At 40.1% G+C, this 27,335-nt stretch overlaps 2 protein-coding genes across 6 annotated transcripts in view; one reads left to right on the top strand and one right to left on the bottom strand.

Moving 5' to 3' along the window:
• The window catches only part of b3glctb (beta 3-glucosyltransferase b), a 33,533-nt gene extending 17,072 nt beyond the window's left edge, over nt 1-16,461 (bottom strand). For 3 of the 5 annotated variants that reach the window (XM_082549786.1, XM_082549789.1, XM_082549788.1), the window contains exons 1-10: nt 16,290-16,461; nt 15,341-15,378; nt 15,221-15,248; nt 14,901-15,010; nt 7,621-7,697; nt 7,401-7,512; nt 7,126-7,262; nt 5,438-5,501; nt 4,653-4,769; nt 3,842-3,911 (exon numbers count right to left, since the gene is read on the bottom strand). In XM_082549786.1, coding sequence (XP_082405912.1) covers nt 3,842-3,911; nt 4,653-4,769; nt 5,438-5,501; nt 7,126-7,262; nt 7,401-7,512; nt 7,621-7,697; nt 14,901-15,010; nt 15,221-15,248; nt 15,341-15,378; nt 16,290-16,350 — 814 coding nt within the window. In that variant the 5' untranslated portion in view covers nt 16,351-16,461. Of the gene's footprint in view, nt 1-3,841; nt 3,912-4,652; nt 4,770-5,437; nt 5,502-7,125; nt 7,263-7,400; nt 7,513-7,620; nt 7,726-14,900; nt 15,011-15,220; nt 15,249-15,340; nt 15,379-15,470; nt 16,057-16,289 lie in introns of those variants that run through there. The other 2 variants (XM_082549787.1, XM_082549790.1) reach the window with 2 other exon arrangements.
• A 5,632-nt stretch (nt 16,462-22,093) lies between these two features.
• Nucleotides 22,094-23,841, top strand: LOC309714986 (mesenteric estrogen-dependent adipogenesis protein-like). The gene is made up of 5 exons (XM_082547754.1): nt 22,094-22,472; nt 22,579-22,715; nt 22,959-23,074; nt 23,157-23,324; nt 23,430-23,841. The coding sequence occupies exons 1-5, from the start codon at nt 22,273-22,275 to the stop codon at nt 23,442-23,444; spliced, it is 636 nt and encodes a 211-aa protein (XP_082403880.1). The 5' UTR covers nt 22,094-22,272; the 3' UTR covers nt 23,445-23,841.
• Nucleotides 23,842-27,335: the final 3,494 nt, after the last annotated feature.

Raw genomic sequence — 27,335 nt, 5'->3', positions numbered from 1 at the left:
ACCTTCACTACAGAGTCCAATCCCCACTCTCCTACCTCCCTCGCTTCCCCCCCTTCCTGACACCATGATACCCCCCTCCTCCAATCCCTCTCTCAGCAGCAAGACATCTCCCCCCTCCCCTCCTCCCAAACATCTCCCAGTGTCACAGTGGATCAGGTCAGGAGACAACTGAGGAAGCTTCGCCCCAGAAAGGCAGCAGGCCCAGACAAGGTGTGTCCTAGGATGCTAAAGGCGTGTGCTGCTGAACTTGGGGAGCCGCTACAACGAGTCTTCAACCTCAGTCTGCGACTGGGGAGAGTGCCCGCCCTATGGAAGACATCCTGCATCGTCCCGGTCCCCAAAAAGAACCGGCCCAATGAGCTGAATGACTTCCGACCGGTGGCACTGACGTCACATCTTATGAAGACTCTAGAGTGGCTCTTCCTCAACCTCCTCCGACCACAGGTACAACATGCCCAGGACCCACTACAGTTTGCATACAAGGCGGGTGTCGGAGTGGAGGATGCCATCCTGTACCTCCTACACAGAGCCCACTCACACCTGGATGGGGGAAAAGGCACGGTCAGGATCCTGTTTCTTGACTTTTCCAGTGCCTTTAATACCATCCGGCCCTGTATGCTTCAAGAAAAACTGAACAGGATGGAGGTGGACCCCTGCCTGGTGGCTTGGATCTCCGACTACCTCACCGACAGACCGCAGTACATCAGGCTGAAGGACATCACGTCTGACACAGTGGTCAGCAGCACAGGAGCACCACAGGGAACTGTGCTGTCCCCTCTTCTCTTCACCCTGTACACCTCTGACTTCTGCTACAACTCTGAATTATGCCACATTCAGAAGTTTGCAGACGACACAGCCATCATGGGGTGTATCTGGGATGATCAGGAAGAGGAGTACAGAAGTCTGGTGAGGAACTTCGTCACATGGAGTCACACAAACCACCTGCAACTCAACACCTCAAAGACTAAGGAACTGGTTGTGGACTTCGGGAGGTCTAGAGCAGGTCCACTGCCGGTTCAGATAGAGGGGGAGGAGGTGGAGGTGGTCAACAAGTACAAGTACCTCGGGCTGTGGGTGGACAATAAACTGGACTGGTCATGCAACACAGAGCACCTGTATAAAAAAGCCCAAAGCCGACTGTACTTCCTCTGGAGGCTGAGGTCTTTTAACATCTGCAGGAAGCTCCTGAGGATGTTTTACCAGTCGGTGGTTGCTGGAGTACTTTTCTATGCTGTGGTGTGCTGGGGGAGCAGCACAGCAAAGAAGGACTCATCCAGGCTGGAAAAACTGATCAGGAGGGCTAGCTCTGTGGTCGGCATGAAGCTGGACACTCTGGTGACAGTGGCAGAGAAAAGGACATTAAAGAAACTGATGGACATTATGGACAATGCCAGGCATCCTCTGCACACGGCCATTAACAACCAGAAGAGTCTGTTCAGTGACAGGTTGCTTCTCCCAAAGACAAGAACTAACAGACTTAAAAACTCCTTTGTCCCACACGCCATCAGACTGTTTAACTCCTCTCTGGAGGGGAGAGGGAGGGGAAACAGGAGGACAAAGGAGGGGGGAACAACTAAGCTGTAGTGCCTCTTCACCTCACTGTGCAATACCTTTTGTGCAATACTTTTGTAAATAGTCAACGGTGCAATAGACTCAATACTTGAAATGTGCAATTCACTTGTATTTTTATTTTTATTCCTATTTATCCCCTTCGTATATTTTATTTATATTGTCTCTGTATTTATATATATATATGTGTGTGTGTGTGTGTGTGTGTGTGTGTGTGTGTGTATATATATATATATATATATATATATATATATATATATATATATATATATATATACACACACATATATATTAGGGGTGCAACGATATTCGTATCGATATTGAACCGTTCGATACAGTGCTTTCGGTTCGGTACGCATATGTATCGAACAATACAACATTTGTAATTTATTTTATCAATTTTCCTTCTGACGATGCTGTCTGTGTTGAGCGCTCAGTGAATCTGTGTTCGACTACTCCGCCTAGGCTGCACTGTCCAGCGCAGATCCACTGAGCGCTCAACACAGACAGCATAGTCAGAAGGAAGAGCGCAGGGCACCTCCCCCACCCTCATTCAGATCTGGCGTTTGGAATTATTTTGGTTTTCATGTGACGTATGACCCTGAAGGTAAGCGAGTCATGGACTAAAGTAAAACAGTATGTTGGATGTGCCATGCAATGCTCAATTACATTGGTGTGAACTAGTGTGCTAGCGCAGTTAGCTCGTTAACGTGTTGGCCGTCTAGCCCCATGCACAGAGCGATCGGCGGTAGCTCGTTAACGGAGATTTGCCGTGTTGTGGCGTTAAGGTCATTTCAACGAGATTAACCTGAAAGCACTAGTGGGAACACAACGAATATGACTGCACATTTACGCCGACATCATCCTAGTGCAAAGACAAAAACAACAAGCATGCTACTAACTTTAGCCGAGTCATTTAGACAGCTGTTAGCACATGATTCTCCTTATGCTGCTGAGAATATAGCCCAGAAGAAGCGGATAGTATAGCTTTTATTTTGGAAAGAGACATTTCTCTGTAATAAACTCTCTTTTCCAAAGATGAGTGATTCCTCAATCAGATACAGGGCTTGCAATATCGCTAGCCCGACGTCCCGGAGCTAGCGATTTTTTCAGTCGGGCTACCAAAATCTATCTCTGCCCTGCCCGTCGGGCTATTGTAGGAAAAATATATGTCAATGCTTTTGCATTCTTTCAGAAATGTAGCTGGGTAATTATGTCATTGGCATCGGTGAGCCACTGTCAATATGTGACATATTGAAATCGTGTTTGAATTTGCGCTCGTTTTTTTGCTTTCACTTTGCAATCGTGCGAACTGTGTATAGAGAGCGACAGCACTGATCTGTGAGTGATGATAATTTGTGCACCAATTCCTCTGACATCGTCTTATTAATCGTTAGCTTACTATGCAAACATGACAAGTGAAATCTCCCGCAGCTTACACATGTGAGAGGTTGATCGCGCAGAGAATCGCTGAGCTTATGTGAGTGCGCGTGTAAAAGCATTTCAGTTCTGCTGAGCCAAACAAGACAGGTCAGGGTGAAGAAGTGACAGCCAAAGAAAAGCTTACCACAAAACGGAGAAGTTATGACAAATCAGACTATAAGGCAAAAAGAAAGTGCAGCTTTATGGTTTCATGGACAAAAGAATTTCTGTGGCTGCGATATGACGAGCTAAATAACCAGGGCTGCACATAAGTGGACCGCAGGTGCGCATTCGCTGTCAAAATAAAAAACACGCACAAGGGTTAGGGTTAAATTTAAAAACTGTACTTTTGAGTTAAAATATATATTTATAATTTTAATAAATGACAAATTAAAAATGCATGAAAATTTTTTTGTATCGAAAAAATATCGAACCGTGACACCAAAGTATCGAACCGAACCGTGAATTTTGTGTATCGTTGCACCCCTAATATATATATATATATATAAAATATTCTGTAACTCTGTAACTTCTGTCGGTGCTGTGCTTTTTTGGAAATCGAATTTCCCAGAGGAACCCACCCGAGGGATTAATAAAGTTCTATCTAATCTAATCTAATCTAATCTAAAGTATACTTGTACTTTAAGGTTCTTTCTATTATTTGAGATAGCTAGAGCTGTAGCTAGAAGATATATTTTAGATAACCAAATGTATTGAATGTTAAATAATTAATTTAGATTAACAAATTTTGAATTAGTATATGTGTGCTTACTGACATGATGGATCTTGTTACCTACTTACACCTCTGCAGAACAAAGTATTGTTAATTTGTCCGAAGTTGTACACACACCTCGATCTGAGTGGAACTTTTGGCAAGTTTTCACAGCAACAAATACATCATTCTTCGACACTGGATGCCCCTAAAATAAGAGAGAAAGAGAAAAAGTGTCTGCCTTCATTGGGGGAAAAAAAGCACTGTAGCCATCAATGGGTAAAAAAAATGTGCTTCAGAATATGTGTTTCATATCAGCAATACATGTAATGTCTACATAATATCGCATATGCTCAACTCGTCTTATGTTTCAGATGCATAAAAATCATGTAGCAGAGATTTATACTCGATCTGTTCAAATAGTTTTTAAAGCATTCAGTGCAGGTACCTGTGCACTTGATTTCCATTAACCCTTCAGATTAAATCAGCTCACTTGCTCACAGAAATTTCTGTTTGCATTCCCATACAGCAGACTTTGGCAGTGGCATAAAGGGCTGACTTCAGTCTAACTAATATGGACAGCTCAGCTGTAATTTGTTGTGACTTAAAGTGATGGATTACTGCACACTGGAAAAAGGTCCAACGCGTTTAGCCAGTTTTTCCTGTGCTCATATTTGACAATTTAAACTAAATAAGAGGAATATCTTAAGATTTCATTGAGTTTGTTGAGTAAACAATGAACGTTACGTATTATTGCCAAGATGTTAGCGATAATAAAACAGTCTTGCCGCATACGTGAGTCAAAAATAACTATTGTTGACTTAGAAAAAAAAATCTACAGGTAGCTGTCATAACAGATTTGATTTTACACCAAAGTTCACACAAAATGAGAAGAACTGAAATGAAAGTTATATCTAGAATAACCAGACAGAGTGAAGCTGTTACATACGCAGTCGGGCAGGTAGGTTGTAAACGCGGTAGCACAGCCGTCTCTCGGCTGTGTGCAAAACTCTGGAACTGCTGTCAGCTTTGGGCCATGTCCTTCCTCCCAAATAAACAAAGCAATCTAGAAAAACAGAACATGCATGAAGACAAATTCAAAGGTTAAAGTGTTTTGTCACTATATTCAAATTAGTGATGGTAAACTTGACAAAAAAGTAAAAAGGCACAAAAAAAAAAAAAAGTCAAATAAGGAAACAGTAAAGATAAATTCCAGTCTGGTCTCAGATATTAACAACAGCTAATCCAGGTCCTTTAAACTTTAAACGTGTTTTTACTTCCACTACTTTCTCTGTCAGCATTTGGTCTGACCTGGAAGACTGTGACATTGTGTTAACACACACCTGAATGCTCAGAGCAGCAAACCACCAAAACTTCTGCTTTTTTAAAGGTGCTCAAACTTGCTGATGATTATAAATTAAAGTGCATTTCAGCTGCATCTGGTTGCTACTTACCCTCTTAATTCTTATGGAAGTAGTAGAGGTGTACTTAAGTTTTTCACAGGACTGTAAATGCTAACTGCTCCAGTGATGTGTTGAAAAATAATAAACGATCTACCAAAGCTGCAGATCAAAAGCTACGGGGAGGAAATGCTGTTATAATGTACTTTAGCTCAGCTCGTAGACTGAAAGACACTGATTTCAATTTTCACAGAAGAAGAAGCACAAAGTTGAACTGAACCAGTTTTTGTTTGGTTATAATTGATTTAAACGCTCCAAGAAAGTGACAAAGTACCTCATGCTTCAGGTCGATTGTAAAATCTGACTTGAGATTCTCAGACCGTATCCGCTCTGTGAGTCTGAAACACATGAAGGTTGAAGAAAGAAGGTAACAAAGCACAGATGAAATGAGCAGGTTCCCATATTATATAATGAAATTAACAACAATGACTGAAAGTTACTCAGTTATTATTTTGCAGGAAAGCAGCCAATCAGAAGTCAAGCTTGAAGGGTAGGCGATTTTAAAGGTAGAAAGAGACGGTGGACAAAGTAAGGGCCTGCAACAAATCCTAATATAAAATATATAAGATGTATTTTACACTGTGAGTGAAGCAACAGGTAATGGTTAAGATTAGGGATGGGTACCGGTGTCCGGTGCCATGATGGTACCGGTTCTGACATAAACGGTAGTAACCAGACCGAAAAGCAGCGCACATTTCGGTGCTTTATTTCGGTGCTTTTTTTTTCCTGAGCTGTGATACACTTCTAGCCAATAATTTTACGTTTCCGAGGATAGTAGGCGGGTCCAGGTACGTACGTTCTTTTAGAGCAGAGCTACAGATTAAAATGTCCAAGGCGAAGCGGTCAAAAGTCTGGCTGTACTTCACAGCAAAATATGCAAACTCAGCAGCCTGCAACAAGTGCTTTAAGCTGATACTGTGATACTGTCAAAGGAGGAAACACCTCGAATCCGATGAAACACCTGGCGACGCATAGCGTTTTTTTTAAAAGCCCAGAAATGCGCCGTATGATAGCTTGCTGCGAGACCTCACACCGAGCGCATCTACTGTGCGTGGGTTGCCTGTTATCTGACCCGGAGTTAGCAATATCCCCCAAAAACCCCGAAGAGGAGAGTCCTGGCCCCTAGCCCTGCCAGTGTAGCAGAAATGATGACGGATGATGATGGCAGCAGCAGCCGCTCTTCTCTGCGTGAGTAGCTTAATGTTCGTGTGTAATTTACGTTGAGTAGGCTAACCACGTTATTACATTAATGCATGTAAAGTGAACTAGCAAACATCATCATAACTACATGCGGCTGTCTTCTTGTTTGATGGCAGATACTCCCTTCACCCTGGCCAAAAAGGCTAAAATGACCAAAGAAAAAGTGGAAAACAGCTAAACATGAGAGGTTTAGGACAAAGTTTGTGTTTTTTCCATTGTTTAAGCACTGCTTCCAGCCAAGAGTGATGCCATATATGCCCCATAGCTGCAGAAAAGGCTAACATTGTTATCTTTTTACAAAAAACCAGCTGAACATGAGAGGTTTTTGGACCAATTTTGTGTTCTCCATTCTTTAAGCACCGGTTTGAGCACCGTTTGAGCACCGGCACCGTTTCAAAAGTACCGGTTTGGCACCGGTATCGGATAAAACCTAAACGATACCCATCCCTAGTTAAGATTGCAGCTGATAACTTTTTTCTTAGTGGGACAAAAAATAAGTGCTGCATTAAAAGTCATTCTGGGAACATTTCTTTTTTAAAAGATTTATTTTTAGCCGTGCCTTTTCTTTCTCATCTTTTCTTTTTTGTTTTTGTTACTGTAAACTGTCTCCCTCACTCTTGTAGGTCCTTATTTTTATTGGCTGAATTTAGCTTAGTCTTTACAATTAACAGATGTCTTATTAGAAAGCTTATAAAGGTCTGCTAAATGTGTAAAAGAAGAGAGGAGAGCAACACAGGGACTCACTTTAATCTTTACGCTCACCTCTTGAGCAGCGGCGCACTGAGAGCCCAGCCTGCTGTGGTGTCAGGGTAACTGAAGGAACTGGGGTCCTCAGAGAAGGCATAGTGGTGAATGATGGAGGCCTCGTTGTCATGGAGACGCTTACCCAAAAACCACTCCTGTATTGCAAAAAGATCACCATGATCATCATTTTATGCATAGCAATTGAGTGCACAGTCACTACTGTTATTGAGGTGCGTGTGTGTGTGTGTGTGTGTGTGTGTGTGTGTGTGTGTGTGTGTGTGTGTGTATCCCACCTCTTGAGCTGGATATCTGTTGAGGACCTCCAGCAGAGCAGACAGTGTGACTTTGGTTTCCTCCTCTATGAAGAACAACCAGGAAGCTGAATGTCCATATTTGACAAAGAGCCTGAGAAGATTGACAACTTAACAACGCCAAACCATCAAGGTTAAATAAGCTGTCATGCAACGTAATTTTAATAAGTTACTCATCTTCATTTGAGGGCTCAACACTCACCGAGGAAGTGCAGGGAGGATACTCCAGTCCCCTTCATACTGTGACAGCTCATGGAGAAGAACAATCACTGGAACTCCCTGCATGGCACATAAGAGCTGAATCATCCTGCAGTCACATGAAAAACACTGAGCTGAACCCCTACAGAAGCATTTTAATGATTCATTTATGATGATTTCAGTTTCTCTGCATAAGCATCTTATGTCCCCACTATGTCCCATAGTTTACTAGTACGGGTAGTACCAATACATCAAATAACATATTTCGCATACATATGATGACCGTAGTCTTACAACAGACAAACGCACAAAACACCAGAACTACAAAGGTGTAAATAAATGCAAATGTGGACTAAATTTCTATTTCAAACACCTAAACTTTAATGAATGCAGATTTAAATCAATCAAAAACAATACGTTGAAGCCCATTGCTTTGTTATATTAGCTAGCATTTTTCTTTAAAACATAGTGATTCATCAGTACTGTATGTCAACTTCAAACTTATGTTACAGGATGGATATTTAAACTTTTTATTTATTTACTGGAAAAGTTCTAGTGACCTACCCTGCAGCTCTGTTGGAGTCGTTTTTGGATGTTTCTCTGATATATTTACCTTAAATGTTATTTTTTGAGTTTTTTTTCTGAGTTCAAGATTTGGTTTTGTTTTGTGTCTCAATTGTTTCTTACTTTGGCTCTTTTGTAATGTTTGTAAGATTCCTATTTTTCCTTTGTCATCATCATATCCTCCAGCAGTCTGTTTGTATTCTACGTTCTTCTTCTCTGGTTGAGTCTTATTTTTATCTTTTGTTTTCCCTTTCTGTTTCTGTTTCCAGAGCTGTGTCCTTGTGTCGGTCTGGTCTCTGCATCCTGCATCTGTATTTGTGTCAAGCTGGTGTTTCTGTTCCCACGTTCTGTTTCTTCTTCTTTTATTCTGGTGTCTATTCTTCTTCTTGTATCTTGTGCCTAATTCTACTTCCTCTGTCTTGTCATCTGAAATGAGTCCCAGCTGGGCTCTTGCCTGTTCCCTCGCCTCTCGTTATCCTGTGTGTATCTTGCTAATTTTGAGTTTTTTGCATTTTGCGCACAGTTTTCATAAGCTCAGTAATAAAGCTGCCTTTATTTTATCCCTCATTCCCGAGTCCTGCCTGCCAAAATGTTTCATGACATTAAAATGTAACTCAAATTCCACCATCTGGGAACACAGACATCTGAAATATGACAAGAGGCACAACTTGACCTGAAGAGAGGTAACAGCAAGTTCCATTTATAGGTTTTGACAGGATTTTGAGTGCAATAAAATGGCTTTCCAAAAGTGTTTGGGACATCCCAGTCACTTTATGGGATTTGCCAGTTTTATTCCATGCTTCAAAAGAGTCATAGTAGAGAATTTGGGGGAGCTACCATGTGATGTCAGTCAATTTCAATAACCAGAAGAAGCTGCTTCTTATTCAAATTCATAAACTGGTTCTGGTTTTGATTTTACTGAACTCCTAACATCTGTTGCAGCTTTGGTAGAGTGCCATCAAGACTACATTATGTAGTAAATCCTTAAGTATTTAATCTGCGTCCATTTTTCAAATTAAAAAAAGTTAGTATGGTTTCAATTAAAATCAAACATAATCAACACTTTATTTCTGATAATTAAAAAATTTTTAGACAAAAAAATGCTTTTTTTTCTCCCTAAAATCATTACTTCAGTAACTTAGTTCTCAGTGAAGAAGAGTTCAGGAAACAATCTTGCAGACACCCTCTGCAGCAGGTTTCAGTATAGTGGGATTTGTGCTACTTCATATAGAGCCTATAGTCTCGGCGATTACAAGCTCAGAATGAGACTAGAAAATAGAGGATTCGTACAGTCATAAGTCTTTTCCATGTAGCTATTTAAATTGGTTGTAAAGAAGCAATTGGGAGGAATAACTGATGTATGGGTCAACTGAAGTGAAAGCTGGTGCAGAGATTAAGCCCCTCGTTACATATGTTGTTACAGAACCAGGAGACTAAAAGGCCTTTAACTGTCTGGCAGCAAGAGAGGTGTGCAAGCTATTAAGTTATGTCAAGTGTGCAAATTGATTTATGCAAGATGAACGGCTGCTACAAAACATGACCTGTGACCAAAATAAAATGCTCCACTCTGTTGTAAATTTATGTCCGACCACACGGATGTTCTTTGCCAGTATATTGAATAAAGCAATTATCTGATGTTCCATTTACAAAGCTTGGTTTGATGATTCCCCCTCTCCTTCATTTTGTACAATCATACAATGCTGGCTTCAGACTGAAAGAGCATATGACAGCGCTAACCACCTCCTCATTTAAAAAAGGACACAACACTTTTCCAAAACTGTTATAAAGGTCACTCAGACATGTTGCTCTACGTACAAGTGGGCTGTGTGTTTTAGTAAAGAACTTTCTCACTTGTAAGTTGAAGCGCTGTTTTCTGGTGAATTAAAACCTGAGATGCTATTGATGATATTTTAGTCACATTTTGACCACCACCATTAATTGCTGCAGGAAAAAAGCCTGCAAGAGAGTTAAACAACAAGCTGGCAGGACATCAGAGTCAGCATTTAAACCGTGCCGTCAGTGAAAATCAACATCAGCAGAAAAGTCACCTTAAACAAGGATTACGCAACCGCTTTAAGGTCTTTATGCTGCAATAAGCATCAAATCAAAAGCTTTCAGTTCCAATCACACCCTTCCAGCTTTTGTGAAGAAATGACATTATATCCATGAAAAGTCATCAGATTAACAAGATTCCTACAAGCATGGTGCTGCACCCATATCCGTCAAACAGTCTCATTTCCAACTACTTTCACTGAACCTTAGACGAAACATTATAGAGATGCACAAAGCTTGAAAAGCCTTTCTAAGGACCTGTGTGTTCTCCCACCTACGAAACGAAACTGTCTACAAAAGGCAGATGGTTTTTGTAGACAGCACATGGAGACAAAGAATAGGTAGAGCTATTTTGGACCTGTGCAGCTGAGGGATAGCGCATATATACTGGACAAAGACATTAAAGATAGAGGTGCCAAGCAGTAAGAAAAGAGGAAGGCCACTGTTACAGGAAAAATGATTCTATGTTTCTTTACCTTCTTTTAAATGTACAAAGATGCCTTTTGTCTGCCCTCTGCCTATGGTTAGATTAGTTTAGAATTATCTTTTTAGACTTTCCCAGCAAACACATCTTGTTTCTGGGACATATTGTTTTAGATTGTTTTATCTTCCCTAGCTCTCTGCTGACGAGACTAGCACCATATATGGAGTTGTTTTATTTTATCTGTTTATTATTTGTTATCCTGTTCTCACTGTCTCTGTGCTCTGTGCCTATAAAAATTACCAAGCCACTGTGCATGGTGTGAGTTGTTCTTAGCAGCTCACCCGTATACACGTTTGATAAAGAAAGTAACTTTGTCTCATTGTGTCTTTATTTCTCCTGGGTCTTTTACAGAGTTTTCCCCCAACAGCCACAAAGAAGATTCATTGATGCAGTGAAGGAGGCCAGAGATAGAGACTTTACTAATGCCGCACTGAGGAAATTCACTTGTTAAAGCAGCACAAAGGCCAAATGTCTTACAGCCAATTTAGAATCACCAATCAACCTGGGAGGAAGCCAGAGTACCAGGAGCGAGGGAAAGGATAACATGTTTAAATGTTACATAGAATGGCTCCAGCCAATCACAATGCTGGAACTCTTTTAGTTTTTGCCAAAAACTAAAAGTAAAGCATATTTTTCTGGGGGGTTTTTTAAACATTGATTTCATTAGTAACTCACCAACATTCATCGCCCTTTTCTATTTTACGCCTTCACTACAGTTTTCGATCACCACCTGCTCTTTAAAAAAAAAGGGTGAAAGTGAAGATTTTACGATTTGTGGAAAGGAGGACATCTATTGGTGCCATGTTAATACCGCAACAAAGCATAAATCAGTTTTAACATTTTTTGACACCTAATAAAAGCTAAAGTACTTAAAGGATTGCTGTCCTGTCCTGCTGGCACAGTAAAGTGCAATCATAAAACAGGCATAAGAATCAGCCATAAAAATCCACCATAGAAACTAAAGTAGCTCACTTATGAGCTTTAAACTAAGCAAGCGTGGAGGTGGCTTTATGTTTTGTCCATTAACACCAGTGATGCTTATCGATACAAAAAAACCCTGAGAAATAAATTGTATTCTAATTAGACAAAATTCACCCATTAAAGCTTTAAAATTATGGTGTAAAGTGTAAATGAACCATTGGATTTAATGAACGCCTATGGCAGCAATAACCTCCAAATTGTGTTTCAATTATCTGCGGATTAGACCTGCACGATGCTCAGGAGGACTGTTGCGTTTTACACAACTGCTTAAGCTCACCCATAATGGAGTCAATACATCAGCATCTGCAGTTGAATGCGGTCTGTGTGTGTGTTTAGGTTTACTTTGTTTGGAGTAATCGTCCACCTGAATCACCAAGGCCCAGAAACAGCAAAGCAGCCCTAAATGATGATGCTCTCTCTGCTGTACTGCATCAACGTGACGGTGTTTTCATGCTGGGATGCTGGCGTCTCTTTATGCCATACGCAGTAATGTGTTTTTTCCACCTTGTTTGCCTTTTTAGTTAAAATACACTATATCTGTCCCGTTTGTAGCAACCGAAAATAAAATAAATTCATAATTATAATAAAGGTCAATCAAATGGACCAATATGGCAAGGCCATGATGATCCACTTGGTAAAATAAATCCGCTTGGCATCTTTCTTGGCCTTAAGACAACAATTCTGATGGCTAAAGATCCAAACGGGACACAAAAAATGAAAAAATAAAATAAAATAAAATACACTATTGCAATTTTTAATTAGAGGTTGACCTGGAGATTTTCAAGACAAGTTTATGTAAGAACCTGCCCCCAAATGTCAAAACAAGCATCTAATTAGGAGAAAACTCTTGTAATCTTTTAAACTGACTTGAGTAATAGTTCTCCAGCTTTTCTTTCTTTGGACATTGGCTGCTTTTTCACACATTTTCAATGCAGACCTTGTACCTGACCATTTTCACAGGAATGTTTGTTTCTTCTTGTTGAGTCATTCAATACTGCACACAAGCATATAAGCACCCAAGTGAAGGGATGTAACAGTTTTGTGTCTATACATAACAAACAAATTTTGACATTTGATCCATCCACTGTTCACTGAAGCCTCTACAGAAATGGTCTGAGTGGAAGGGTGGCTGCCAAGAAGCCATTTTCAAAGAAAGGAAACAGGGAGAAAAGGCTGAGATGTGCCAAATTATGCAAACCTGACCTGAAAATCAGTGGCGACAGATCTGATGGCGTGATGAATCCAAATTTTAAAATCACTTAATTAATTAATTAATTAATTAATTAATTAATTAATTAATTAATTAATTAGGTTAATGATTTAATGAGTCACCAAACATCCAAAGAACAGCTTTCTATGTCCTTTAAGAAGCCTGGAGAACTATTCCTGTAGACTACTTAAAGAAATTACAAGAAAGCTTGGCTAAGAGAGTTCAGGCTGGAGTTTTTTTTAGCCTGTCTTCATGTCTGGCAGCTTTTGCAATCAGAATCAGGATCTAAATGAACTGTTGTGCCAAACATATTTGCTTTTCCAAGACGAGCTCTGGAGTCTTTAGGCCCCCTTTTGTTTGTGTTTGTGTTTTCTTTCTTTCTTTATTCATTTCTACTATTACTCACATGAGTGCATGTCTAATACAGCATTGCCAGAGTTGACAAGCACAAGAAAAAGAGCAAGAAAAAAAGGGAGGGGAAATAGATGAAATGAAAAGGACAAGAGGACAGAGCACAAGTGAAAAAGCATGATGGGCCTCCAAGTGCTGCACCTGTAAGAATAAACATGCAAAAAAGTAGCACCTGGATGGATGGATACACAAACTAACAATTTTGGTAATAACGGCCCCATCAGACAGAGAAAGACCCAGGAGACCCAGGCATCTGCTGCTCCCACAGAGTACTGAAGAGCCGAGACCACATCTCGATGACAACTGTGTGCACATAGCAGCAGAGGAAGGAAGTGGGCCCCAGATGGAGCCCTTAGAGCCAAAGAGCAAGGCCCCCAGAGACCCAGAGACGGCAGGCAGCCCATGCCACCAAAGACAAAAACAGGGCCTCAGATGCCTGAGAACCGCCCAACTCTCAGCAGAGCCCCCAACTGCACTGAAGAGGCCACCCTGGACCACAACCTCCAAAGGAGTGGGCCAACAAGTACGGCAAAACATCAAGCCATGCACCCTGGAACCAAAAGTACTTACATCCCGGGGGAGGGGCAAGGCCACCCTCCTCAACCATGTCCCACAGGGGCCAAGGGTCACCCAGGCTGAGCCATACATAAACACACCTACACATATACAGACACACACAGACCACTCACACACACACACAAGGACACACAACCATCACTATCAACCCCCCTGTGAACAGATGTGACCCCGAACCAATCGGGCTGTGTTAAAGAATAAAAATGGTCGTATCAAATATTGACTTTCAAGCTCATTAGAATCATGCAATCTCTGTTTTTGACTTATCTACTGTATCTCCATGTATGCTCGCACATGTTTCAATAAATCACTTGTAGAGAAATGTAAGCATAAGAAAAAAACCCATCTTGGCTGTCAATCTCATTCTGCACTGGGAAGATGGTTGATACAGGATGATGGCACAGAGATTCATTTCCCTCTGAAGTCGGCTGCTGCTGCTGATTTTCAGTAACATCAGGAAGTTAGTTCCTTTAGAATACGAGCCAAGAGCCCAAAAAACTGAAGAAAGCCACAACATCTGCTCAAGATGGCTGATGGTTGATGAGAGCTTTTGTAACGGGAGATAGCCTTTGTCTTCACTGCCTCTCTCAGACACTCATCCAAGAGGCTTCTTCTGTAGTTCTAACACCTGCAGAAACCTCTTGGATGAGCAGTGACATCTTCACAAGCTTAAAGAAGTCCAGTCGTCTTCTTTTTAATCTTCTAAGAGGTTCCAATCAAAGCGAGCACTCTGACCATCACTGACCATGACACTGTCATGAGTAGAGCCTGCTTGTAGCGCCTCATTACTTCACCTTATGATTGCAAATGACTTCAAATGGTTAACTTCCTTTATTCATTATCACTGTAAATGAATTCACATAAACGATTATAGCAGATTTTTATAACATAAGAAGAATGTTGATATTTTCTTATGGAGACTATACTCAGCGTGCCTTCTGTACAATACATGTATGAGCGTGTACATGAAAATAGGAAGATTATAACAAAGCATGGCAGATGTTACCTGCCCAAGTCGGGCTGCCTGCTGCAGAATCTCCACTTTCCTTTGACCACTGCGACGGGCATGGTAGGAGTTCCTCTGGCTCTGGATCACTATCACTACGTCCTCCAGCTCTGTGAAAAGACATGCATGGAATATGTATCCTGATGACTGGTTAAGAAAACAAAGAGGAAGCGCTAATCCTTTCATCCTTTCATGTTCGAATTTAAACTCATCTACAATATTTCAAAGTACGCTCTTAGACACATTATTATAAGATGCGCTATAGAACTTGTTTATTTCCCAAATAGTTGTACAAAATGTTAGATCGCCCTCTCACTCACCGACAGAGTGTTTCCTGCGCTCTGCTGCCTGTGGACAGTCAGAGAGATTGACAAAAACACATTGCTGAGGCACGTGGCAAAGCATTAATTTACAACAAGAAACTAAAAAGCAGCACTTACATGATCAGGCCCTGTGTGTTTGTCTCCAGCAAAGACGTCTTGGTATGGAAAGAAAAGACAACTGAACAATTATTTGTGAGGAGACAAAAAATATCTTTTTTTGATTTTTCAGTTTAAATCAAACCAGTACCTACACTCAATGGCCACTTCATTAGGTGCACCTGTTTAACTGTTTATCCAGTCAGCAAGTCATGTCAGAGGTCAGAGGAGAATGGCCAGACTGCTTTGAGCTGATAGAAAGGTAACGGTAACTTACGTAACCTGTTACTATCGAGGTATGCACAAGAGCTTTTCTGAACACACAACCTTGAAGCAGATGGGCGGCAGCAGCAGAGACCGCACCGAGTAACACTGTTGTCAGCTAAGAACAAGAAACTGAGGCTCCAATTAAACACGGGCTCAGACAAGAGAAGATTAGAAAACTGTTGCCTAGTTTGACGGGTCTTGATTTTTACTATGACATTTGGATGGTAGTTGTATACAACTAAACTAAAACGACTTTTTCTGGTAATAAAAGAGAACAATTATAAAGTGTAGAAATTATCAGCATGTATCAGCATGTTTTTTAAGACACCTTCAGCTTCATTTGCAGCCCCCCACGCTTCGGCAGACCTGTCAGCAACCACAGCGGATGATAACGATACCTGCGCATTAATACCATTTCCTCTTTTGATTTTAAAAATAAAACCATGCGCTATATCTCTCACTTTCTTTAGAAAGACAGAAAAACAGAACAAATGTCATTATGACTTTACGTTAAAATTTGACAAGGTTAAAAATGACCTTGGTTCATAATTTTTAATGCAGAGTTAAACAACGTTATATTTCACTACTTTCAAAGAACAACTCAAAGCCACTTCCGGCTGCTGACACAGTGTGTGCAGCTTTGTGTGGCGGGTAAGCTAACTGCACCCCTGCCTCGGATCTGCAGACGTTTCACTTCACTTACCGAGACAAATGAGAAGCACAGCGACCAGTCTGCATCCGTAAAACATATCACGGTGTGACATGACTCCTAGTGCTACTGGTTCAATCACCGTGTTTCCATGGCGAACTGAAGAAATCGGTTTGCTACATCTCTGTACCGGAGGCGTGAGCTTTCATGTAGTGGCAGTTAGTGCGGAGCTGTAGCGACCTCTAGCGGACAACAAATGAGTAGTTTGGTTTTCGATGTCTGGTATTGGACCGGATTGTTACAGAAACGGGATATAATATAAATAATTGTCTCTGGTCACAGTAAATAGGAATTCAACCTAAATTTTTGTACTATTCATGCCAATAAAGGTATGCCCTCCTAAAATCTAAGATTAACTTAAAAAAAATCAGCAGGTTTTAAAATTAGGTAAATACACATTCAGATTAACAACAACAGATGGTATATTACACTGTATTATTATTTTTATTATTACCATTATCATTATCATCCTAGGACATCACATTTTGGGGTATTTAGACCAAAATACTAAATTTTGCTCTACAAGGGCCTGATATCCACTTACGAGGACATTATACTGCTACTGTTCTATCAAAATTTTAAATGAATATCCTCATTTGTGGCTCTTATTTTTTTAAAAAACAAAAATCAGGTAAAAAAAAAAAATCTGGTAATTCTTTGTTTTTACATTCATCGGGCCCCAATATGCCCAAACATCAAATAGAAATTAAAAATGCATGCTGTGGAAGAGTTCAGGTCCTAGGAGGTTAATATTATTATTATTCACGTGGAAAATATTCAAGAAATTTGGCAGTCTTCTCAGGAGTGGACAACCCAGCCAGTTTCCCCCAAGGTGAATGAAAGGAAAGGGAACTGCAAGGAAACCACGATATACACCTCTGACTTCACAGGCCTCAGTTAGCATGTTAAATAATAAAGGTACAGTTAAGAAAAGACTGAACAGGTATGGAAGTGCTACCAGGAAAAAGTCTCTTATGTCTCTCTAAAAAAAAGAACATGGCAGCACAGCTTAGATTTGCAAAGATGCATCTGAACAATTCACAGGATCTCTGGAATAATGTTACACAAGCCAAAGTGGAGATGTGTGGCCAAAATAGACAGCACGTTGTTTGGAAAAACAAACACAGCATATAGCACAAATCGCATACCAGCTGTGAGCACAGTGGTGGAGGGGTGATGATTTTGGCTTGTTTTGCAGCTGCGGTCGACCATGCACTCCTTTGTATACCAAAGAATCCTTGAGCTAAATGTGAGCCTGTCTGCCTGAGAGTGCAAGGTTGGCTAAAACTGCTTCTTATGGCAGGACAATGATCCCAAACACAGCAGCAAATCTAAAACCGAATGACTGAAAAAGTGTATCGAATGAGTTTAGTTTTAATCTTAATTAATACCATTGCCATTATGGCTTCTCGTGTTTGTAAATAAGTAGATCGATCCTGTTTGGGGTTTTTTTTAGCATTAGCAAAGTTTTTTTTTTATTACTCTGAGTCAGAGGAACATAAAATAGGATAAGGTGCACAACAAATGCCTCTGCACTGAGTTTGTTGACATTATTTTGCAACCACCAACTGTCAAAAAAACATGCCAGCATTGATGCTAAAAAGTGATACGCTTCAAGGCATTTATGATGGGCAATTATGAACAGTTTCTGCACTGGGACTGTAAATCCTGCCACATTTAATAACGCCAGTGTAGTTTTGCTTGAATTGAGTTTCTATGTCTCATCAACAGTAGACGAGCGAGACATATGAGCTGCATGATTAAATTATATAAAAGATTACACCACAATATTTCTATTACTTGCTGTATGCCACAAAATTATGCACTCAAAATCAATAATTTAAAAAAAATGCTCATAGAGGAAGTCATACCTTCTGTTTTCAGAGATCAGAGTTGTACCTGCTGCACATTGATATACCGTACTGATATTTCTCAGCTAATGTGAGAACCACCACATGTTATAAAATATAGTAAAAATTCACGTTTTATATTCACTCACTGACCATTTTGTTAAATACAGCACCACCACTGGCCTGAACTGTTAATGCAAGGTAGGATGGATCCATGATTTGATTTCTCGAGGCAGAAATTGAGACTAATCACTTGTTTTGGGTGATCCTGTGTGACTTTGCCTTTGTTTCCTATTCTTAGCTGACAGGAGTGACACCGGTGTGGTCTTCTGGTGTAGCTCACATCTTTTTCAAGGTTCCACATGTTGTGCATTCACAGATGCTTATCTGCATACCTTGGTTGTAATGAGTGGTCATTTGAGTTACTGTTGCCTTCTTATAAGCTCACGTGATTGGCTGATTAGATATCTGCCATTATAAGAATGAAGTATGAATAAATAAGACTGAAGCTTCTCACACTTGGAATGGGCAATGCCTCTACCTGTCCTACACAGGGAAGACAAAGTTTAGCTGCACCTAGATAATAAATAGATATAATCTAAAACAAAAGGAAGGTTCAGTGAGAAATACAACTGGAATCTAGGTCAAACCACTTTTATTTTCCAGAGTATGATAGGCTTGTTTAAAGTCTCGTCTGAGTACGTGTGGAGAAAACAGGCTGAACGTACTTTTTCTGTGGAAGCACACGCAGACTGGTGGAGACATCCAGAACAAATGAGTCAACAGGCTCCTGACCACAGAGGCTAAAAGTGAACTGCTGAGCCACAAACATTAAAGTAGGCTGGTTCTGTTGTGAAACAGCACTTCAGAGTTCTCACATTGTTTTGCAGATGGAGTGAACTGTAAAAAAAGAAAAAGAAAAAGAAAGAAATCCAAAATTGGAGAAAGCTTTAAAGAATCCAGGAACTGCAGGCCTAAGTATTGTTTATTCACAGGGATAGGCTGTATAATGTGTCACATTGTTACTCACAGACAGCAATAACGCATGAATGTGTTTGAAGTTAGGTAAAGTAATACTAAGCCCTTTTATTCACAAAGTACACCACAGCACACATTAGGCCTGTTGATGAGAAAACATGGCAACGTGATCAGAAATTCCTGTAAGAGGAACAAAAATGCTGCACAGTAATTCTATACGTGAAAAGTGAGCGCGAGAGCCCTCGGTGCGCCTGCTCGCTGCTGAAGTCAAAGTAAACTTTATTGTCATCTCCGCTACATACAGTCCAGTATATAGAGAGACGAGACGACGAGGCTCCAGTTACAGCAGTGCAAGTAAACAAACAATATATATAAGAAGAGTAAGCAAATAAATATACACTTTAGGACTCGGGGTAAAGGGATCAATAACAATTTAAAATTTATAATTTACAGTTTGATGATTTAAAGTCTCACACACAACCCGTCGAAAGGGGAGGAGAGTCCTGCTGCTTCCAAGTAGACCACATTTCATTCATAATGTTGTAAATCCAAGCCCATTATGTATTCATGATTTGAATCCTGGATTGTGTGAAATCCTCGAAATAAACCCTAGACAAAGTGAACTAAGTTGTAGGTTTATTAGGTTATGTTGTGGTGATCCCTGAGTTGGGGGGTGGGTGTTCATACTGGAGTGTAAAATTAAAACCAATGGAAGATGGACAAGAAAAGTTCAAAGCCATCATGTCTTCAGTTTAGAAAAAAGAGAAAAGAAGAGGAGGAGAAACGAGCAAAAGATACAGGCGAGCAGATGTGTCATTGGATAATGGCAGGTCATCCTGAAACAATCAGAATCGGAATACTTTATTAATCCCTAAGGAAATAATGTAGGTTACAGTTGCTCCAAGAAGAAATGGTAAAAATACTAACAGACTAAACTCCAAACAATACATTATGTTACAGATTTTAATATTAATTAGTCGTTGTCAATTGTTGATTTGTCCTGTTGTATGATAAATTATGATGGCTGTCTGGTGGCTGTGTGTGTGTTTTATGTTAATGTACAATCCTTCGCCCAGGGCGCCAAACAGGCTAGGACCGCCACTGGGTGTTAGTGTGCAGCAAAGGCTTGTATGTGACTAGCTTCAAGTGTTTATAGCTTCTTTCTCAGTTCAATAGTCCACCTGAAGTTAATTTCAAACAGAACAAATGCTGTTTTACATGCCTTCGTGCATTTATAGAGGTCAACATAAGTAACAGCTCTGTGACATCCCTCATTCTCACCTGTATTAGTTATGTACAGTATTGTGCAAAGGTTTTGGGCCACTGTCTCTTTATATTTTGCAAAGAAAATGGGAAAATAGCGCAGTGGTTTATCGAAACATGTGCCAGCATACATGGAAATAAGATACTATATGAAAAAAAAACGGGCCTTGAAACACAACATTTTGTATAATCACCTTTATTCTTCAGCACAGGCTGAACTGTCTTAGCCAAGCTTTCTTGTAATTTCTTTAATTAGCCTTCAGGAATAGTTCTGCAGGTTTCTTAAAGTACATTCAAAACTCTACTACGAATGTTGGATGCTTTTTGTTGTGTTATCTGTCCAGATGATCCCACACTGCTTCAATAATGTTGAGGTCCAGGCTCTGGGGAGGCCAATCCATGACTGGCACTGTTAAAGTTTCTCTATCCCGGTATGCTTTTACTGCATTGGCAGTGTGTTTGGGATCATTGTCATGGTGAAAAAATGACCTTGTTGCCATTCAGATGCTTCCCAGCTGGTACTACCTGGTAGATCAAAATCTGATGACACAGAGCAAAGGGCCCAGGTCAGCCCAAAACCATGATAGAGCCTCCTCTGTGTTTTACAGATGATTGTAGAGTCTTACAGTTTACCTCTCTTCAGTTTAGATCTCTTCAATACATGTTGATGACGGTTTGATCCAAAAATGTTAAATGTCAAGTTTAATCACTTCATAAGACCTTTTGCCTCTGGTTTGCAGTCTAGTTCTTGTGTAATTTGGCACACCTTTCTCACTGTTTCACTTCCTTAAGAATGGCTTTTTGACAGGACACCAAACTGAGATATGCCAAGTTTGCAGCTAATAGCTCTTAAGCAGTCACATTGTCAAACTATGTTATGTTTAGAATTTTTCATACATTCAACTCAATACACCGGGAATAGACACCTGAGACAAAGTGTCAAAAGATACCAATTAAAAGTTGCCATTTTTTGTGCTTTAACAATCTCCTTATAACCATAAAGCCCAGAGGAGGACTGCTCGAGAGGACTCTTTAAAAAATGACATTAAGAAATAAAGAGTTAAAATAAAATAAATTAACGAACGTCTGGCTCCTTGGAAGCAAATTAAAAGCAAATGATGCGTGGCTCCAGACTGTTGCACAGTACCTTAGATAGGAGGGTTAGATTTGTGTCACCGTCAGTTGGTCAACGCCACCTTTTCTGGGAAGACGAGCTTATATCTAATTTCTGCTTGTGACTCACATTGTCAGAGGCTTAGTCTCTTTTATGTGTGTGAGCAGGTCAGCTGATAAAGTTTGGCTTTGAAATGATCTCATATCAAGCAAAATTAAAGAGAAGAGGCGTTCCTTCAAAATAATAGCATTTGTGGAAGAGGGAAGTTTCTGCTGTTTTCTTGTTCTTTATGTATTTATTTACATAAATGTAATGTGATTTAATGTATAAATTAATGACATTTGCATAACATTACATTTTAATTTAATTTAGGTTTTAATATATTGACTTGTGTGTGCTCAAATGGATTATTACATCGATATAAATGAGGAAAAAGCGGTTCTTTCCTTTTGAAAAGGTAGCACAGTTTGAGGTTTTTTTTAAAAAACAAAAAAAACATTTCTTATTTCTCCATTTCATCAACTAACAACTGCAGCTATGGATCACCACCAAAACGTGGTAACTAAAGGCTTTTATTTTGGCTCAAAGGGAGCGGAAATCATATTAGTTTGTCTCTTCAAACTTGGCGGTCGGTGGGCGTTACTAAAGGCTCAGAAGTCCATCAACTAGACCACATTACACCATTTTGCTGTTTGCCAACCCTATACAGAAGAAGAAGAAGAACTAGACCACATAAACGTCGGCAGGAGGTGAGAGAAGAAAACGTGACAGCATGCCGGTAAACAAGCAGTCGGGCAGCAGGATGAGAGTGACAGAAGTGGAGGAGTTTGTGAGAAATCCACCGCCAGGTTTCTCTGTGGAGACTCTCGGATCGGGTTACCGAGTCCGCTGCAACGAGGAGAAGAGCCTGGTGCTCATCGACGACTTCCAGTCCTGCGGGAAGAAGTTCGTTTTCCACAACTCGCTGGGAAGGTGAGAAAAGACAGAAATGCACACCCAAATGTATATTCATTTATTTATGCGTTCATATGCACAAGCAATGAATATGAAACTCTTTCTGTTTTGCTTTTGGCCACAGAAAAGTGAAAATGCACAACTTGTGGGAATACAGCAGCACGAGGAAGAGTCTGCTGTCCAAGGAGATCTATCTGCTGATTTCAGCCTGCGAAGAACAATCCTCAGTGAGCAACAAAAAGGCAGCCAGAGAACTCAGCGGTAAGTGTTTCCCTACACACAAGCTGTCATCTAACAGTAATTACACACAGTACAAAGAGCTGACAGTGGTGAAAACAACTCCGTATGTTACAGCTGTGGGCTGCTCGCTGGCACAGCTGACTCATGCAGGCCTCCAGATTTGGGTGGAGTTCACATTACAGTGAAAGCTTGCTTCTTACACCATGTTTCTGCGCAAACTCTCTCCTTTTCTGACTTTTTTACTCTTTCCTCATGAACTTTCAGTGGTGAAGCAGTATGTGGTGTGCATCGATGGCAACGAGCCGTTCACCAAGTGGCAGCTGGAGAGAGGCATGGATGGGACCATCTCTTCTGTTGCTGGAGAAAGCTACAGAGTGGATGTGAGCAGGACTTCATGGTGCTTCTGTTGCACGAGCCTCTTTTATTCAGAATCACTATATGTTACCTTTCCCTTCATTTCAGATTGACCTGACTGAAGAAATGGAGAGCTGGGCAGCAAAAAACCTCATATCCGACGACCTCATGAAGGTCAAGCCCGTGTGGAGAGACGCCTCCTTCACCCTCAAATATTATTCTGATGCTCTGTTTGACTTTCCACACTGGCTTGGCTTCAGCAAAAGAATATTTAAGGTGTGTCTCTAATTGTTCTTATCAGATCTTAAACTAAATCCATGTTTTTGAGTCTCTTTAGGTTTTTGTCTAACTTTGCTTTTCTTGCATCTGTTCTTATTACAGTTGAGAATGACATGAGCCAGCTGAGGATGAAGAACGATACGAAGTTGAGTTTAACTGTTCACTTTAACCGGAGCTTGTTTTTGCATCTTCAGTAAAATAGATGAATGGTTGAAATATCATCCTGCCAGACCGACGGCTTTCCTACCTCTAGATTTTTTAGGATCTGAGTCCAGATATTCTGTCTGTTCAGTGGGTGGAAACTACTGACAAGGACTGAAAAAGACTTTCTGAATGTCATAAAGATTGTTTTAACACAATATGTGTATAAAACTTCTTTTGTGTGCCTGTAAATATTAATTTTTTACACGATTTTTAACTACTGTATGTACTGTAAGAAGGGTTTAAAGTAGTCAAATCTGTGCTGCTGCAAAATGAAATGCTCGTACTTTTGCACTAAAAAAAGATATTTGTTCATGACAATTGCTTGTTTGTTTTTCTTTAAAAAAGCAATAAATGCTTTAATAGCAAAAAATCTCATATTTCAGTGCATAATGAAGAATTCCCTTTGGGTCTGTATTTTATGGTTCGGGTCTATGAACAATGATATTCCAGGTAATGGTGTGCTTCTTGTGACAATGGGACCCAAACGAAATGTAGTTGTATTTTACATTTTTTTTGGCAGAGAGTTGACGTAAACAGGAATGTGTTTGATGTGTTATTTTAATGTTGTAAGACTCAGAGTTATTGCTTTGTCTCTAAAGCTCTCTGGCGACAGTCAGTTGCTTTTTCCACCGCAAAAGTAGCATTTTGATCTCTAAAAACACAAATTCTCTCTCTAGCGGGAAAGCATTTTCTAATCACCCCCTCTAATATCAGTACAACATGTCTAAAAAAATTTAGACTGCATCTATTTTGACCTGACTCCAACGCGATCGTAAGTGTTGCAGCTTTACATTAGTAAATTCTTCCGACATCCACCTGAACTTATTGTTCTGCCATGTTGGACCTGCGATATCAACATTATAGGAGGGGCTCAGGTTTTTGCTGAAGACTGTAAAAAAGTTGTACAACTAATTTCACCTAAAGCATGATAAGGTAGCAACAGGATGAGTGAGAGGTCCAGGTCAGAGGGGCTAGTTTGTGACAGTGAGGCCCAGGAGGCACCGATCAGCTACAGCAGCTTATGAAACAAAGCTACGATTAAGGCTTCAATTGATCTCCACCCATCATTCCTGAATAGGGGAAAACTACCCTTAGAGATAAAACTCTTTGTATCAGGTTGTAAACATGTGCGATAAGGTTGTTTAGTTCAATGCAATTTTAATTATGTCACTAAATCACAACAATATAGATATATTGGTTTACATATTGCCAGATTAAAGATGTAGATCTAAACAATGTGGTGACCCCTGGTAAATAAAGGAGCAGCCAAAAATAGACAATTGAGGCTTTTGAGATGGGAGCCTATGGGTATTGACTCCACTCCAGGAACTACAGGTTTTTGCACTTCTTTGCTGGCTTTGCTTTTCAGCAACAGATTGTAGTAACATAGTTGTCTTGTCTATCGTTTTGAAATAACTTCTCTAACCTTTTTACATATGAATATATTGTGTGTCCACACACCTTTGGACATATAATGTAAGCACCACTAAATTCAGAAGCAGGTGTGATTTTGTTCTTCTCAGAAACATACTATGATCTACAAGCAGAGAGCAAACGCTGCTCTCATCTGTTTGCCTTTATATCATAAATTAAATTCTCTGTGTGGGTGTGCAATGTTTACACTGTCCTTTACATTCATTTATGAATCAGACATGACATTAATACTAAGAAAGTGTGAGAAGCATCCATGCAAATGCGACCAGAACAAGCGTAAACACAAGCTGTTATTAGCACATTTTGAGGTCACCTAGGAAACAATCACAGATCATTTACAGACAGCAGAGCTGAAATGGCTGTGACAGCAACAAAGCACGCAGATTTCTGAGTGCCTGAAACTTTTTAAGTGTTTGAGGAACAAAGATGAGAAGGAAAGTCAGGAAATGCTGACAACACTCTCTTAATACAGTGCAGTAAACAATAAAGCACGTTTGACAAAGTCGGTCTCGTGTAATAAACACATACTTCACAAGACGCGTTATTTATGTTTTTTGTCTTATAGTTTCCTTCAGTACACTCATTTATTTATTTATTTTAAATAAAACAAAAACAAAAAGACAGCAGGGATATTATACCATCAGAGATGAGCATATCTCTGTATGGTTGACGCTGTACTTCAGAGAATTTCACAAACCTTTTTCCGTGTTTGCCTTTGCTACTCAGAGACACACAGGAACCGTGGGAACAGAGCAGGAAATGGCATTCAGTAAAAGGACGGCCAAGGAGGAACGGTGACTGGCAGTAGTTGGAAAATGATTAATGACGGAAGTGTGTAAAAGTATGAATTTAGCTAAAGTAGTGCAAATGTTGTTCGCTTATCCCCAACAATACGTGCACTGTAGCCTGTGATATGTACTCAAACCAATTGGTCACCAGGTCACTTGATCCATAGCCTTTAAAAAGAGGTTATGAAGGGAGTAGCACCATTTAGGGGTCTTATCAGTGATTATTTAGATGCAATTAGTTGCAATCATTTAACAAAATATACATTTCTTGCTTGTGAAACATGATATCTGTTGGCTTTTCTGTCTACATGATAGAAAATGTTCGGGCAAATGAAATAAAGTGTAGATGACAGGCTGATTTTTTCCCCTATTTTTTGTCTTTTCATTCAAGATTGAGCCATTATCCATCCATTCCCTCTATTTATCCTCATTAGGCTTGCAGGGGACGGGGCTGGAGCCTATCCCAGCTACTACAGGGCAATACTGGACAGGTGTTACTCTCATGTCTGCCTCTGTGACGCAGAAAGCAGACATGAGCCATTAGGTGAGTTAGAAATATTAGAGATAACTTTGTGTCTGCTGCAGTGTACCTGTGAAAACTCATGTAATGGATGATGTGTGGAACATCAGGTATTATTGTCATACTGTAACTATTCACTGTTCGTTACAGATGAATTTGATAACTATGCCTGCTGTCTCAGAGACTTCACATTTTCTGCATGATGATGGAGAGTCCTTATTTCTTCTACCAGCACTGTATGTGCTGTATGTGTTTATTTTTTGCTTTTATGAAGAATTATAACATTTTTGTGTGTTTCTTGTCTCTGATCACATATTTTTACTTTGATTTTGGTGTTTCTTTTTCCATTTCCTCTTTTATTAGATTTCATTTATAAATGGTAAATGGCCTGCATTTGTATAGCGCTTTTCTAGTCCATAGGACCCCAAAGCGCTTTACACTACATTCAGTCATTCACCCATTCACACACACATTCACACACTGGTGATGGCAAGCTACATTGTAGCCACAGCTGCCCTGGGGCGCACTGACATAAGTGTATAAGCCTCTGGAGTGTTAAAGTCTCTCCTACAGAACAACATTTGATCATTTAATGCACTGAACTAACTGAGCTCTCACTTTGCTGGGTAAATGTTTTGTCTACAGAATGCAATGGAAAACATAAAAAATAATGAAAACCTATTTCCAAAACACTGCTGTCAGATATTCTGATTTTTTTAATGAACAGTTTAATACAAATAATCAGTTAACAGCAATAAAAAGAGATGAACCAATGTCTGCTTCCTTTCAAACAGAGACAAAAAAATCACTTGCCAAAATTGCTTTAAACTCCTGAATTTATCAAGATCAAGTGAGTGCTTTGATCCAGTCTGCCTCACACTGTCCCCCAGTGGGTGCATTTGACCCCAGCAGTGAGAGCCCGCTCAGAGTTCGCCTCCCCACCTTACCAGGTAAATCAAAATCGATATTGGCAGCATAGCGGTGAGGTGGTTAGCACTGTGACTCTCTCAATGCATGTTAGCGTAACTAGTTATTTCTAAAGTGGCTCAAGTTTGAACAGAG

This window comes from Aulonocara stuartgranti (assembly GCF_965226115.1).
Source record: "Aulonocara stuartgranti genome assembly, chromosome: 10".
NCBI lineage: Eukaryota > Metazoa > Chordata > Actinopteri > Cichliformes > Cichlidae > Aulonocara > Aulonocara stuartgranti.
Note: the sequence above shows the minus strand (reverse complement) of the source record. Positions and strands in the feature narration are given on the sequence as shown.

What these genes read in the sequence shown, in the direction of transcription:
- LOC309714986 (XM_082547754.1), top strand. Translation starts at nt 22,273, where the DNA reads ATGCCGGTAAACAAGCAGTCGGGCAGCAGGATGAGAGTGACAGAAGTG. An exon ending in TTCCACAACTCGCTGGGAAG is followed by an intron (nt 22,473 to 22,578) that starts GTGAGAAAAGAC and finishes TTTTGGCCACAG; the next exon opens with AAAAGTGAAAATGCACAACT. An exon ending in GAGAAAGCTACAGAGTGGAT is followed by an intron (nt 23,075 to 23,156) that starts GTGAGCAGGACT and finishes CCTTCATTTCAG; the next exon opens with ATTGACCTGACTGAAGAAAT.